Source organism: Siphateles boraxobius, unplaced genomic scaffold, assembly GCF_051911475.1.
Source record: "Siphateles boraxobius isolate OS27281-9 unplaced genomic scaffold, OSU_SipBor_1 8, whole genome shotgun sequence".
Lineage (NCBI taxonomy): Eukaryota > Metazoa > Chordata > Actinopteri > Cypriniformes > Leuciscidae > Siphateles > Siphateles boraxobius.
Window position 1 is genome coordinate 848,185 of NW_027509208.1, and position 15,847 is coordinate 864,031.

Genomic DNA, 15,847 nt, shown 5'->3' on the forward strand with positions numbered 1-15,847 from the left:
ACTGAGAAGTATTTGTCTGCTGCCTCAACTGATTTACCCAGACATGGCAGAACAAATTTAAAGAAATTAAAAAGATTAAGTGAGCTTAATCTTAACCAAAGGTTTGATATGAAAATTATTGCAGAAAATGCTTTCGTGCTCATGTGTGTATACTTTTTACATGAATAATTTCCTTTTGTGTTGGTAGGTCTGGAGAGGAGGTGCGCTAAAGTAAAACCCTGTCCTCTTTTTAATATTCCATTTTACTTGGAAATACGTCACAACACTAAAGTAAAGATTTAAACTCAGATTTATATTACAATCTAGAAGACAAGATCTGTTGCTCGGTTTCAAGTCCTTGGAACTGGTGCGAGAAATCATGTGTCTACACTAACATAATAATGCTACGATGGCAATCTGTTCATCGCATAAAGCTATCGTATGGCTTCAAAAGACTTCAGAAGAATATAGCACGTGACGAGTCTACTTTTAGGGTGTTCTAAGTCATTTTTGTTTACTATATGGTTTACTATAGGAGAGGACAGTGTGGATGATCTGCATAACGTCTCATTTTACGTTCCATGGAAGAAAGAAACTCATAAATGTTCGGAAAAACATCTTTGCATGAACTATCGCTTTAACAACCAAAGCAATAACTGAACAAAGAGGTATCGTCTGCCATAAAAACAGAGCAGAAAGAGCCCTTAACATGTAAGAGTGTATGTTTACATGTGCGTATGATATAGGGAAGTGACTAAATTTTTACAAGAGAAATCTGAAAACTGCGGAAGAGAGAGAGAGAGAGAGAGAGAGAGAGAGAGAGAGAGAGAGATCCGCATTGGATCAAAAGTAATTATTCACAACAGGAGGCTGCAGAGTTAATTCGACCAATCAGAAGAAGGGTGGGGGATGGCTAGAGAGAGAATGAGAACGACATAGAGGTGAAATCAGAAAGAGAAACCGCATCAAATAGAAAGCTATATTTACATGGCTAAAGCGTTCCTCATACTTCGTGTTCAGCTATGGAATGAAAGTGTTCAGTTCATTTGATATTGTCACCATTGGCAACAGCATGTAGTCACCCAAGGACTGCCAAGAGACTATCATTTTGTAAAATGCCCAACACTTAATCACTTCCTTTGTCATGGTGATTAAACAAGGCTGTTTGGAATAGAATGCAAGTGTATTGCTTGAAGCAGACTGCACAGTACACTGTATAACGCCCACTATTTTGTAAAACTTGTATGCCACGCCAAACATTGCATGCAGTAGTATGCTACAATGACGTCACATGACTTCACTGTAAATTGCATGTTTAAAGTCCCCAATGATGCTATTGAATATTACCTTTCATGCAGTGGAATAAAGCTGTTTGTGAATGTAAACGGTCTGCAATTTTTTTTAAATCAGTACACAACAAAAAAAGGTATTGTATCCTAAAAGAAAGAATCGATTCTGAACTGCTGAAATAAGTCACAAAAAGTCTCACTTCCTGTTACATACGAAACAATGTAACAAATTTGCATAATGCCAGCCCATGGTCTTCATTGGCTGCCCACGAACAACATCTACAGTACTATGACCCACCCTTACATACTGGAGTTGTAGATGCGGCCTGGAAGAGTTTGGTTCGTGTGTTGTTGACACGTCAAGAAAACACTTTTTATTATCACTAAAAATAATATTATTTTATAAAAAAAAAAAAATTGTAATGTTTAAAATAGCATAATAGGACACTTTAATGCAACAGAGATTTTGTAGGCCAACTCAGAAGTTAGCATCACCCTGGTTCTCTTGATAAACCATTAGATTTTTCCATTGGCTTTTGGACTATTGCAGAAAATATGCTTTGTAACACGTTTTGTTCATCATGACACTTCACAAATGAGCACAATTTTTATGAATTTTGAAGCCTAAATAAATGGGTATAAAGAAATTATACCACGGTCGCGTGACGTCACCAATATTTAGCTTTCAACAACACGTTCAGTCTTTATGTTAAAAAAAAAATTTCCCCTGAAAGTCTGAGTTAGAAGACTTTGCAAGTCTTTTTCCAAGTAAAAGCTTTAAAAAACACACACACACACTAGGGTATTGTTGATGCATTTTATGTTGTAAACACTTCAAGACGGTTTATACATCTCATAAACACTTATTAATGTTGCATACTGTACTAATGCTACATTTGCAGTATATGTAAATTGTGTACAATGTGGAGTGTAATACTACGCAACTTTGAATGCGTCCAGAGCCTTATGAATCAGCTCAAAATATGTACACAGTATTCAACATTAATTGGTGTTGAGATATGTGAAAATAGTCATGAAGATCAGTATGAATCATCACACTGATTCATACTGATCTTCATGACTATTTTCACATATCTCAACACCAATTAATGTTGCATACTGTACTGTGTACATATTTGTACATGCTACAAAAATAGTAGCAGAACGCCATTTAAAACACCTCATTATCAATCAGTTTACATCTGTGAATGATTCAATTTGAATCTGTAAGATGCAATTTTTACACATCTCCTCAAGACTAAGTTTCAAAAAAGCACTTAAACCATAGTGGGTCAGTCAGTGTGTTTACAAGATTATTATCTGATTTTCTTCAACTACAGAACATTTAGAAATCCTCCAAAAATAGCAACCTAGACGCTACTGTGATCAGTGGAAGTGACGACTCTCGAACTGCAACACAGGGCATGTGCGACAGACAGGGTTTTACCCTCCAGCTCCTATTCTTTCAATATAAAGGAAGACAGGATCACTAATGAGCCGGTAACAGGTAGACATGTGGCCACAGAGGTGAAGGAGTGAGAGAGATCTCTTTGTGAGTGAAAAAGCTTCCTTGTCCCTTCATCTCGCGATTATGTGTCAACATCAAACATGGCGTCTAGCGCTCCACACCTGCTTGTCAGTGCAGTTCTTTGGAGCTAAGATTAAAGGGGGTTTTGCTCACCAGAGGTTAAAAAAAAAAGCAAAATGAAATGCACTGTAGGACCCAGAACACATCATATCTTTAATTCCTTCAGTTCTTTGTTCAGACAAACAGGTGGACTGTTGCGTCCTCTGAGCAAAGAGAGCGAGTCTTTTTGCAACCTGCATTAGGAATCCAAACACATTTTCAGAAAGAATAATTTTGATCTCTTGAAACAACCCTTCAAGCTGTGAGATTTGGAATTTATCATACGCACAGCCATGATGCCAAATCCACCAACTCAACACAGTGATATTCATTTGCCGTCTTCTTGGACTCGACTGTTCAAAGCCATTCCAACTTCCACCATGTTGCAAAAAGAAAGATAAATCGCAGGTTTAAGAATAAAGACGTCACTGAGCCTATACCAGTTTTGGAAAAAATCCCATTCAGTTAGGGAGAAAGAAATTAAATAGCCATTTCATATATGCAACAGCACCACATTTAAAGTAGGCATGAAATAGAAATTCACTCTATCTATTTTCCAAATTATTGTAATTGATCTTATTGAACGAGTCTTCCATGCATGTTTCATTTATTAAAAATATTCTGAGCTCATAATTGATCAAAATTCTTTCTTTCTGAGGAATTCTCCAATCATTTAGTCCACTTAAACCCCACCACCACATTAGAGAGGAAAAGATCTGTTGGTACTTCCATTACATTGCGAAAATGTTGAAAACAAACTAAGCTTTGTCAAAAGCATCTTTGTCAGGCTGTCAATTAACAACAGCAGGTGAACTTGTATTTCAATGTAAACAGTTCTTTTTTTGGTTTTCTTGCACAATTGAATTTAAATTTGCAGACAAAGTTAGTAAAGTCTCATGTTAACATATTAACATGGCCTACATAATGTTCTTAAAGGGATAGATCACCCAAAAATGAAAATTCTGATATAATTTATTAACCCTCATATCATTCTAAACATGTATGACTTTCTTTCTTTCCACATTTTGAAAATTATTGAGAGCTAAACAACAGGATATAATTTCTCAAAATGACATTAAGGTTTTCATTTTTTGGGTGGACTATCCCTTGTGGTTATAGTATATTTTAACATTTCTCCTGATGTCTTGTCCATTAGACTTCCATTGTTTATGCATACGTTTCCACAATTTTTACAAACTGCGGAACGAGCCAAAATGATGTTCTGATAAAGCTTAACCTTTGAACCCAGAACATTCCTTCAATGCTTTCTCAAGCTGATGAAGTGCAAGCCCATTCAAGACCTTGGAATGATTGTAATTCCTCAATCCACATCTGTCATAAAACATTACACAAACATTAAGCCAGTACATAAGCCAACTTTTATAAATCAGTGGCAAGACCGACAGGTCCGACATCAGCTGAAAGCAATACAAGACCTGTGTGTTGACAGATGTGTTCTTGAGCGGGGCAAAGTGCACTGTGGGAGACAGAGGGAGTGTGTAACAGCCTTATTAACAGATCTACTTAATCACATCACACTTACAGATCGTCCTATTCTCTACACATTAGGGTTCTTCTAAGGTCAGATTACATTTACATTCATGCATTTGGCATACACCTTTATCCAAATTGACTTACAAGGTGCATATTTATAGAGTATGTGTTCACTAGGAACTACAGGAACATAGAAAAAGACTATTCCAAATAATATTTAAAGGGATAGTTCACCCAAAAATGTAAATTCTGTCAGTATTTACTCTCCCTTCGTTCATCTTCGGAACATGAATTAAGATATTTTTGATGAAATCTGAGAGCTGGATCACTCCTCCATAGGCTTCTTGAGGGATTGATCTTGCAGGCCCCGAAAAGTTATTAAAGACATCGTTAAAATAGTCCAAGTGACTACAGTGGCTCAATCTTAAGTTTATCAAGCGACAAGAATACTTTTTGTGCGGAAAAAAAAAAATAACGACGACTTTATTACAACTATTGATTTCCTTCTCTGTGGGCCTCGAGTGAGTTCACTAGTGTAACAACGCAGCGCTTCTGTGTTGTACGTCACACGCATCACACACATGACCAGCGTCGGCCAATAGTGAGCCTACGTGTGACGTAGCTCTACGCTATCACACTACGCTAACTGACTCGAGGCCCACAGAGAAGGACACGAATAGTTGAAATAAAGTCGTTATTTTTGTTTGTTTTTGCGCACAAAAAGTATTCTCGTCGCTTGATAAACTTAAGATTGAGCCACTGTAGTCACTTGGACTATTTTAACGATATCTTTAATAACTTTTCGGGGAACAAGTTTCAATCCCTTAGAAGCCTATGGAGGAGTGATCCAGCTCTCAGATTTAATCAAAAATATCTTAATTCATGTTCCGAAGATGAACGAAGGTCTTACGGGGTTGAACAACATGAGGGAGAGTAATTACTGACAGAATTTTCATTTTTGGGTGAACTATCCCTTTAAGGAGGCTGGATTCTCAAGACATTAACTGACTTAAAGAGGGTCAACATGCACAATAATTCACCAAAAACACCACACTGCTTTTCTGCAACCATTAAAAGGTCATCCTCTAAGTTAAAGGCATGCAACATATTAGGTTTTCTATTATCTCCCAAGGAAGTTATGAATAATTTACAGCCACTGTTACACATGCATGGTTGGACTATTCTACTTGTTCACTTATGCAGGAAAAAAGCTCAAGTGCCCAAAATACAATCCTCAAACATGAGAAACTCAGTTCTCAGTACTAAAAAAATGCTGATGTAAAAAGTATGCAATATTTCAATCAATTCAAAAGTTTGGGTTAGGTAAGATTTTTTAATGTTTTTGAAAGAAGTCTCTTAAGCTCACCAAGACTGCATTTATTTGATTAAAAATACAGGAAAAACTGTAATATTGTGAAATATTATTACAGTGTCAAATAAAGGCTTTCTATTCAAATATGTTTTTTAAATATAATTTATTTCTATGATGGCAAAGCTGAATTTCAGCATCATTACTCAAGTCTTCAGTGTCACATGATCCTTCAGAAATCATTCTAAAATGCTGATTTACTGCTCAAGAAGTGAAATCTTACTGACCATAAACATGTTGCATTCTTCAATGTTAAAGAGTTAAAGGTTCTATTCGAGATTTCAAAACATTGCTTGAGCTATATCAACTTCTGGTCTAATCAATTGTGTTTGGGAAAGATATTTAGACATTACATATGGTTGTGCGTATGACACACAACACACCTCACCTTAAAAAAAGGGGGTACCAGAAAGTTAACATCTAAATAAACAGCTAAAAGTAGTGTAGAGTCAAGCAGTTTCACGACCAATCTTGGTGAGTTCTGTCCCTTTCTTTTGAACTTTAATGGGTTCACCTTTGCAGAAGTAGTATTTTACTTTACATTCTTTAAAAAAAAGAAAAAGAAAAAATATGTATGTATATTACACTACAGATAAGCTTTAAATGAACATATTCAAAAGGTAGACAATTAGGATTGTTGATTTAGATCCATCCAGGTGTTATATGAATAATCTTGTTGATAATTCATATTTATTTTTTAGAAAGCAATTGAGAGTTTCCAACTGGCATTATGCAGTTTGCCAAGCAGCTGTTCTGAGATGTGGCAGGAATGAATAAATAAATATTTCTACTTCATAAAACAAATCAGAAATAGCACACAGAACAGTGAAGAGATATTCAATTTGGATCCATCTTCAAAGGTCAGAAATACTGTCTGGTGATTAAAAATTCAATGTCCACATGATGAAAATTTCTGCCGAAGAGAGCTTAGGCCTTTGCTTTTTTGAGCATTGATGCAAAACAGAAAAACCTTTTCAAACTATAACACCAAACATCATAATGCACCTGTTCTATCAGCCATGGACACCTGTCTTATGATGAAACACATCTGGCAAATTCATCCTGGCACAGAATCAACAAAATCTATCTCTGTCTCTTCTCTATTCCTGCCCTTTTCACAGTTATTAACTGGAAGCTGATGCAGCCAGAATACGAGTGCAATGCCAATGCATGGCTGTGAGAGACAGAACACCAGTGTATTAGTATAAAGGTTGGTGAGAGGAAGCTATAAAGTAAGTACAGACGGATGCCGTGTAGCAAGCAGGGTTGTATGAGAAAAAGCAGGCACAGAATGAGTGGAAAACGATCACTCACTTTTTACGCGCCTTAAATCCTTATAAATATAATCAACCAATGATAACAGCACAACATTGTAACAGTGACTCTTCAGCGTCAAGAATACCAACTGACCAACTAATTGACTAGCATGTGATTTTATCTGTATTAAAATGAGACCAACCTGCATTATTTGGCTTGAAAGAGAAACCACTTATAGATGTTAAGAAATCCACATCCAGGCCTTCTTTATACTCCAGACATTCACTGTTGACCGCAAGCTTTTCAGGACCAAAATGGCCGACCAACAATCCATCTTCTTCTTGTTAAGCATTAACTTCCCTAATTCTGGAATATCACCTGAAAACAAGAACAGTCTATTTATGCCCTCACTTATCTAAACGCACTGTGATAAACAGATTTTGGATTATGGTCTTGGTTTTCTGGAGACACAGAAAGAAAGAAGACTGTTGATGAGGACACTTGGAAAGTCACCTAACTTCCTCCTCCTAGACGAAAACATTCATTTCCATCTTAGGAACGCATTGTCTTGGTTCTGGCTCTTAGTTTTAAAAGTTTAAAACGTATAAAAGTAAAAACAAAACTTTGTAGTCCAATCATGGAGGCGCAAACTTTTCTTTAGCACATGCCGTTTGTAGTTCCAGACATTCTCTCCAATAGTGAAGCCATTAGAACAGAAGTCAGATGCATCTTCATTTGCGGTTGAGATAACAAAGAGCCCTGAAGACACATGGTCATCTCTTGGCGCAAACAACTTCAAAAGTCCAGTCCCAAAAAAAATGGGGAACGCACAATTCTTCCAGAATTGTTCAAAACGTCTCGTCACCTTTGCACTAGCTTCTTGCAAAGTAGAAGGTAGTTTTCTTTATAGATTTGTTTTTTTAGCACTAAAGCTGAGCTCCTGCACTCTGGGTATTTTTGATTTCCTTTGCGCAAAAGCTGAGCAAACAGACAAAGGGAGCTGCGATAAAACCCTGCCAAGTCTCGTCTGGGTTTTTTCTCTTCCATTCCTCTCCCTCTCCGTGCTGCCGCACTCCCGGCATGGCAACTTTCCCGTGAAACCCTGGCGGAGGTCCAGCCTCTGTCTGCTCGTCTGGGCCCCCCTCCTCCCCCCGAAAAAGCGCCAATTTAGGCAAATTGATCAAAACGAATCTCAAATTAATTTCTCTTCTCTGCCATTCCCTGCCACCTCCATCCAGATACGGTCCCCTCCCCTCCTCCCTCGCCAGATGCACAGACGTGAGGACATTGGAATGTCTGTCATCCCAATCTCCCCAGCGTCCCCACACTTCCAACGTCCCTCCTTTGACTGCCCATCCGCTTCCTCCGTTGTTGTTAGCCACTTGCACTTGAGAGTTGCTCCGTGTTTCACCTACTCACTTTCAGATCTATCTTAGCAGGGCAAAGTCCTGCTGCCGTTCCTCTTTTCAGCGCGTGCCAAAACAGTACCTCCGGTGCTTCTACTGCCATTTTTGGGGACATGGCAGCGATGCTGTGCCAAAGCGGGACGGCCCTAAGGACACCCTCCCTAAAAAAAATTCTCACTTACATGGAAACCAAACCATGTATTCAAATGCACTACCACAAAACTGTTGTGATATTTTAACAACTAGAGGCACTGACAATCTAATATTTCCTATTAAATATTATTTTAATATATCAAATGTAATCTTTGCTGCTTTGGTTAGAATTAATGTTTAAGATCACATGTATGATGTTCAATAGCACAACATCCTTATTAGAGAAGTATTTATTCTGTAATCGACTTTCAAAACACTTTTCAAATTTCACAATTCATTTTCTTTGCATCTTTTCCTGGGAACAATCAAATTTACATTTAAACTGACTCCAAGGTCAAGCATTCCACCGGATGAAAAACTTGGACATTTTTTAATTTTAATTAAACCGTCTTAAGTACAAAGCACTTAAAAGTAGAAAAATTTATTAATTAAATATTCATGTATAGTCACAAATGTCTGTTGTAATTTGCCTATCAGAAGTTAAATTGTGTGTAATTGTGGGGGACACTTAAAGGGATAGTTCATCCAAAAATGTTACATTCTGTCAACATTTACGCACCCTCGTGTCATTTCAAACCTGTGTGACTTTCTTTCAACTGTAGAACACAAAAGGAGAAGTATTCAGGAGGAATGCTGGTGTCCAAAACAACTTTGGACCCCATTGACTAATACTGTATTACATGGACAAAACACTATAGTGTTTTTGTATTCCACACAAGAAAGAAAGTCATAGAAATTGGGAATGACATGAGGATGAATAAATGAGAATTTCAATTTTTCAAAACAGATACAATGAAGTTGCATCATGTTAATCAGAATGATTTCTGAAGGATCATGTGACACTGAAGACTGGAGCAATGATGTTATATATACATATAATATATATATATATATTAAAATTAAAACCAGTAATACTTTGCAATATTATTGGAATTTAAAATAACAGCAGCCTTATTGAGCATAAGTGATTTGATTCAAAAACATTAAGTCTTCATTAAACCCACAAACAAATCACAAAAACAAATTAATTATTCGTAATTCGCATACTCACAAACAAATCACTGTTTTAAAGGTGCAGTGTGTGTGATTTTTAGCGGCATCTAGTGGTGAGGTTACGAATTGCAACCAACAAAAGTTACGGTGACCGACAGGAAAATATGTCATCGTCTGAGACAGCAGAGAGTAGCCAGTTCAGCAATGAGGTTTCTTTACAAGGATAAATTAAGAAATTATGTTTACTTAATTATTCAGTGAAACTGTTATTGCGAATATTATTGTTACTTGTTCATCATTGTGTCAGTGTTTTATTCGCTGAACTAAGCTTGCTTCCTTGCACGAAGAGCAACATAGCAACGAAACGCGTTTGTCCGTTTAGGGCCACCGTAGAAACATGATGACACAATATGTCGACCTCCATAGAAGGGGGCGCCTGCGGTTATGGAGATATAAATGTCTCATTCTAAGCTAATAAAAACATAACGGTTCATTATGCAAGGTCTTTATACACCACTGAAAACATAGTTATGGATCTTATATTGCATTTCTGTCAATAGATCCTCAGAAATATTACACATTGCACCTTTAAAGTAAATATTAAAAACCCATGTAAAGGGAGGGGATATTTGTATGTTAATAATTACCACTCCAAAAAGAAGTCCACACCAACTACATAACTTGAAAGAACCGAAGCAGTTCCCTCAGAACATGAGCTAAGCGCCCACAAAGTTTTTTTTGTACGAGCTGCTCGTGTTCAAAGAGACATCGCACTGTCCAAGCGCACTGTAGGCACTGTAACCTTCAACCAGGTTCATCACATCTTCAAAGCGAGACACGCGTGTGTCAGTGTTGCAGAGTGTTACCTGGCAACCTTCCAGCTCCGCGGTGGAGTCCCGTTGCCAAGGGGAAGCCTTGATGATCAGTTCACTGCAGTCTGAAGGGGAGGATCCCTGCACGGGCACGCTTCATGCCACTGCACTGAACGCCAATGTGAGTCGCATGTCAAGCATTCTGCGGATGCTCCTGAGAGCGATGCATTGCAGGCACTATATTATTATGATACGTATTAACTTCTAGGCCGATTTACAAAAATAACCTATCATCAGCTACTCTAAAGATTCCTTTCCAACCTAAGTCCACAGCTGTCCAATTTAAATGAATGCAAATGCAATATCTGCAAAAATGGGAAGGAAATGTCCACTTGGACCTGCTGGTGGGAGGACGGGCCCAGAGCTGGAAGCCAGAAAATTGCTAGTTCGACCTCCAAAAGAAACATGCCTTGTTTTATCACTATTGTGCCCTTGAGCAAGACAAGTGCTCCAAAAGGGATGGTTTGAAAAGTCTGTTCTTGTTACTCCCTACACATATGCTGTTATTTTTTCAGTGGAACATAGGGGAGAGCGGGGCACAACGTAACGCTTTTTGACTTTCTCAGTTTGTGTAAATCTACTTAGGGTTTAGAGTATTTTTTTCCCCAACATTAATTTCCCACATGTCTAGTACAATTATGTGGTTTTGTTTTATTAATACAGTGTATACTTTTTTCTTGATTTACCCCAAAAGAATGGAAGTGAAATGTGACAACATGCCCCATTGGTGGGGTACATTGTAACATGTGAGGGGCACACTGTAACATCACCATGACAGTTTAAAATGCTATCTGATCTAATCTAAAAATTATACAAGTCAAACCAAAATATTTCTTAATAAAATACAGGTATTAACTTTTTCATATAAAATAATGAGATTTTTTAATAATTAAAGCTGCAGTCCGTAGCTTTTCCTCTTTGTCGCCACCTCTGTTCGAAATCTGTAATTGCAGTTTTTCGCGGAATTATAAAGTTTACGCGAGTTGTACATCGGCATGAAACAGCGCGGATGAACACAATGTTTTGAGGAGACTGCGCGTCTGTCAGTCGCCGCGCCGGTGTGGATACTGCCTTTCAGAATCACACATTCTACTTTTTGGAAGTACAGTATGACCAACATCTGAACAAGTAAGTAACATCCACTTTTGTTCTGATCAACTAAGGGGGAAAAAAGCATAACATCTTACGACAGGAAAATTTTCACTTTACCGATCTGATTCAGCTCCAATGCTTGACAACGGAGAAGGCGGGTTTGGTTTTCTTGGAGTAGAAGTGAATTGCTCCCTCTCATAGCTAGCACAAAATAATTCATATTTACCATAATAGCAAAACGAAAAAAAGCCACAACAAAGGAAACTCCGTAACTGTGAATTAAGCGAACAAGTGTGCAACTGTTACACGATTGAACTACTGAAAATTCTGACCTGTCCAGCAGAAAAAAATCGGAACCCCTTCAAATCAAAGTCCTGCAGATGTTTATCCTTGTTTTCACGTAGGCCCGGTTGCAGTCTCTTTTTACCACTCCGAAGTCAGAATTCTTTTGGGTTTTACAACTGGTGAATCTCCAGTTGCACTGGTGATTGTCGTTTTAACCTTTCTGGATCCGCCATAAGTTTAATTATTTAAAGTGCTGTGACAAAAGGCTAAAACTTTTCCACCTCCAACATCCTCACACGCAATATAGCCCGACTAGCCGAGACACCTTCTCTGTGTGTACAGATGTGACGTAATGACGCAAAGACATGCTCGAATTTCCCGCGGACATCCACCAGTACCACTGGAATTAAAATCATTATTACAAGCTAACCGTTTTGAATCAAGCTTAGGCAAGAAAATATTTTTGAACACTGGCTGGTTATGTTTTTTATTATTATTACTGTACACTCACACCGCCGCCGACTTGAGCTTCCAAAGCTACCGGAAGTCATTCATATTCAATGGAAGCTGGCTTCTCTCAGCTGCAAGGAGCGTCAAATCCATCGGCGTCGCGTTTTGGGGGTTTTGAGCGTCTTGAGCGTCAATCAGAAAGTTGAAAGTAGCTCAACTTTATGGTAACGAGCTATGACGCGGTTCAGTGGCAAGCAGCGGCAAAAGCCAGCAACCAATCGGAATATAGACGTCCTCCGCGCTGGCTGATTCCGGAGAAACACACGGTGTAAACTTTCGTTCCTACCAAAACATTAGTTCAGATAAAATGGAGAAGCTAATAATCGCCGTTGCTGGGTTTCCTGTCATTTATGATATGACGTTGTTTGCTTGTACGGACCAGTTACAAAAGAACGAGGCATGGGATAAAATAGCTGGGATAGTTTACATTTTTGTTCTTAAAGTTGAACTTATTTTAATTTGAACGACGCGTTTAAAACGCTGTGACATGCGCGAGACGCGGAAAAAGACAGATCTCGAGCACACAGTCTAGCGTGTGTTTACATAGTTAAACAGAAAAGCAGTGAAGTGGAATGCAAAAACACCAATCTCATGTGACATTTCATGTTGTGACACTTCTCTTCTCCCTGCTACGTCAGAGCGACCAAAGCTTCAACAAGCTTCCCCGTACTTTATGACAAGCGTCCTTGACAGGGCGTCCAGAGCTTCTTTGCCGCTCAAGTCGGCGGCGGCGTGAACGTACGGTTATTATTTTGGATAATTTTTAACCCAAAAAAGTTACGGACTGCAGCTTTAAAAATTAACTAATTTTTGAGTTTGACAACAAACACATTAGTTAGCATAATTAGCATAATTAATCATTTCTGAACATTGACTCTCAGTCTTTATTTACATGTTTCTCATGTTTTCTCAATATATTCTATACTTCTATGAATTCTAATAGCATATTTCTAATAGGGGCACATTGTAACGCAGTGTTACAACATGCACAACTGGGGTTTAAACCCTGCTAGTGTCTTCAGCTAGTTAGCGAAGCATTAAAGAATTATATCAACTGTTAAACAACAGATTGGAGATTAAAATAATATCAGGTGTGTCTCATTTTAAATAAACACAAAAAATAGAGATGAAAAGTTAAGTAAGAAATGTACTTTTGCTATGTTTAAATAAATGTTCAGTGATATCTTACAAAGATTTCTGAATTTTGGTGCATTTTTTTCTCTATATAGTGTTGATATGGCAATTAGTATAAACACCAAGTTTCGTCATGCTGGCATGTGTGGAAGTATTTAAAACAAGTGTGTTACAACCAGCCCTGCGCTCCCCTATGCTCTATTTTTTCAATTTAAAAAAAAGGTGTTCCAAGGGGAAAAATGCTATATAGTTTTGGAAATTAGAGAGGGTGTGTAATTTCTTTCATATAAACTAACCTTTTGAACTGTCCCTTTAATAACTGCACCCATGTTATTCATTTCACTTTGGATAAAAGTGTGCTAAATAAATAACTACTCACTATTCTAACTAACTGTTTTCTTTTCCGATTAAATGATGTCACTTAAACGGTGTGATTTAGGATTCGTGGCAAGCCTCCTGTTCCCATCAGAGCTCTTCACTCTACTTGAAACAGCATTTCCATTTTTATGTAAGAGCCTGAGTCAGCTGTTCTGTTCCACTGCAAGTGTGTTTTTATTGCCCTTTACTACCCTGTACTCTTGCCTCTGAGGAAAAAGATATTGAATATTTAATGCCAATAGTGTTGGAGATATTACTCAGTAAAAAAAAAATACATTTTTGCTCCACCTAAATGGTACTCTGAAGTGAAAAATGGATTTAAAAAATGAAAAAGAGAAAGGGGTTTGAGTAAGATGTAGCCTACTGATACTGCTATAGGGCGTCACAAAACATAAATGAATTGACTAAGGAAATGGGAGTAAATAAAGTCTGCAAATACCGGCTATCTGGATGTCAAGAATAAACCAAATGACTATTAGATGTTACTGTAGCACTGCGCATGCGCGTCACGGAGATCCAGGAAAAACTAAACAAAGCCCCTCCGTTTCCTCGATTGCAGAAGACACATCATAGATTTCTTTTTGCACACGGGAGGTTATGCTGCAATTCCGTAACCTATTACATTGTATATATCCCCTCGCGGATTAAAACCTTACAGCGCTGCCTTTGTTTGACCGCTGATAGCCAAGTTAGCACGTGAACTGAGAAAGTCAGAGAAATTCACAACGCCATACCTGACACTTTCATGCTCTGCTCCCTTCCAGGCAGCGCTTCCTCCGGAGTTGGCATTCGCACTTTGGAGGACATATCTCCCATTCTACTTTGGATAAAATGACTCCAAACCAAACGCACGGAAGTCCGCGCGACCATGAGCACAAACACGCCGCACGCGATGCACTTGTGTAACGATTGCACAAGCGCGTGTATGTTACTTAACTGTGTGTTGGCACTTTTTTATATATATACTTATATATATATATATATATTTATTTTTTATTTTATTTTTTGATGGCTCCGTGGTGACAATTGTTTTTAATACTAAAAATATATAGACTATTAATTATTGTGAGCTTATAAAATGCTAGTTTTGAATAAGTCACACACCATAGATAGACTGTAAAAAAAAGGTCACAGCAAGAGCATCAACTTCATAACCTAGCCTACTATTTTGTGTACGTACCCATATTGTATTTAATATTCAAAATGCTCATAATTATGTATTTTTTGTGCTGATCATTAGGCCTATATGCTTGTGTCAGTTACTGGAAGTTTATGATTTTTATGTGTAATAATTTCTTCAAATTAAAAGTCAGATCAGTATCAGTTAAATGTCGGCGCATGCAAGTGGTGCGCATGCGCGACCAAAATAAAAATGCGCTGGGTAAATAAATTCAGACCGCTCATTTGCGTACCGACATGATTGAGAGCTGTTAATGCACAAACGCCGTTTTAGATCGACACTTTAATACTGTATAAGATTTCCATTTTAACTGAATGCATAAATCTGCCGGTTTCAGAGCAAAACTGTGACATTCACTGCCGCGCTTCGGCACCAATGCCAGTAACGTTACTAAAGTAGGCTACTGAAGCACTTAATTCCTGGCAACCCGCCAGAAATTCATTTGTTTGAAAATTTTGTAAATTCATATTTAAAAAAAGAAAAATGTAAACATTAGTATTGTATTTTTTAAGTGTACTATAAAATAATTGTATTTTTATTTAGTACTAATTTAAAAAAATATACATAATTGTATTATTTATCACACTTTATTTTGTTTATTGTATCAAAAAAACTAAATAAAATACAAAATCACCAGGTGCTCTCATGAGAACCAGACTGAAAAACGTATGTGCACCCCTGCCTATGTGTTTTTTTGTAGAAAATTAGTTTGTCAATGAAATTATGTCACTTTAGGGTGTATTAATAGACTGATAGAAAGGTGTTTACATTTCAAATAATAGGCTACTGTAGCCTAGCAAAATAATCTAATATCATAATACAAAAATAG

General features: G+C 37.5%; 2 protein-coding genes across 2 annotated transcripts in view; both read right to left on the reverse strand.

Annotated features, from left to right (window-relative positions):
- msraa (methionine sulfoxide reductase Aa) overlaps positions 1 to 14,773 on the reverse strand; it is an 82,174-nt gene extending 67,401 nt beyond the window's left edge. The window contains exon 1 of the mRNA XM_077219386.1: positions 14,573 to 14,773. Coding sequence (XP_077075501.1) covers positions 14,573 to 14,708 — 136 coding nt within the window. The 5' untranslated portion in view covers positions 14,709 to 14,773. The remainder of the gene's footprint in view (positions 1 to 14,572) is intronic.
- The window catches only part of LOC143729596 (uncharacterized), a 700,608-nt gene that overhangs the window by 289,121 nt on the left and 395,640 nt on the right, over positions 1 to 15,847 (reverse strand). The window lies entirely within an intron of this gene.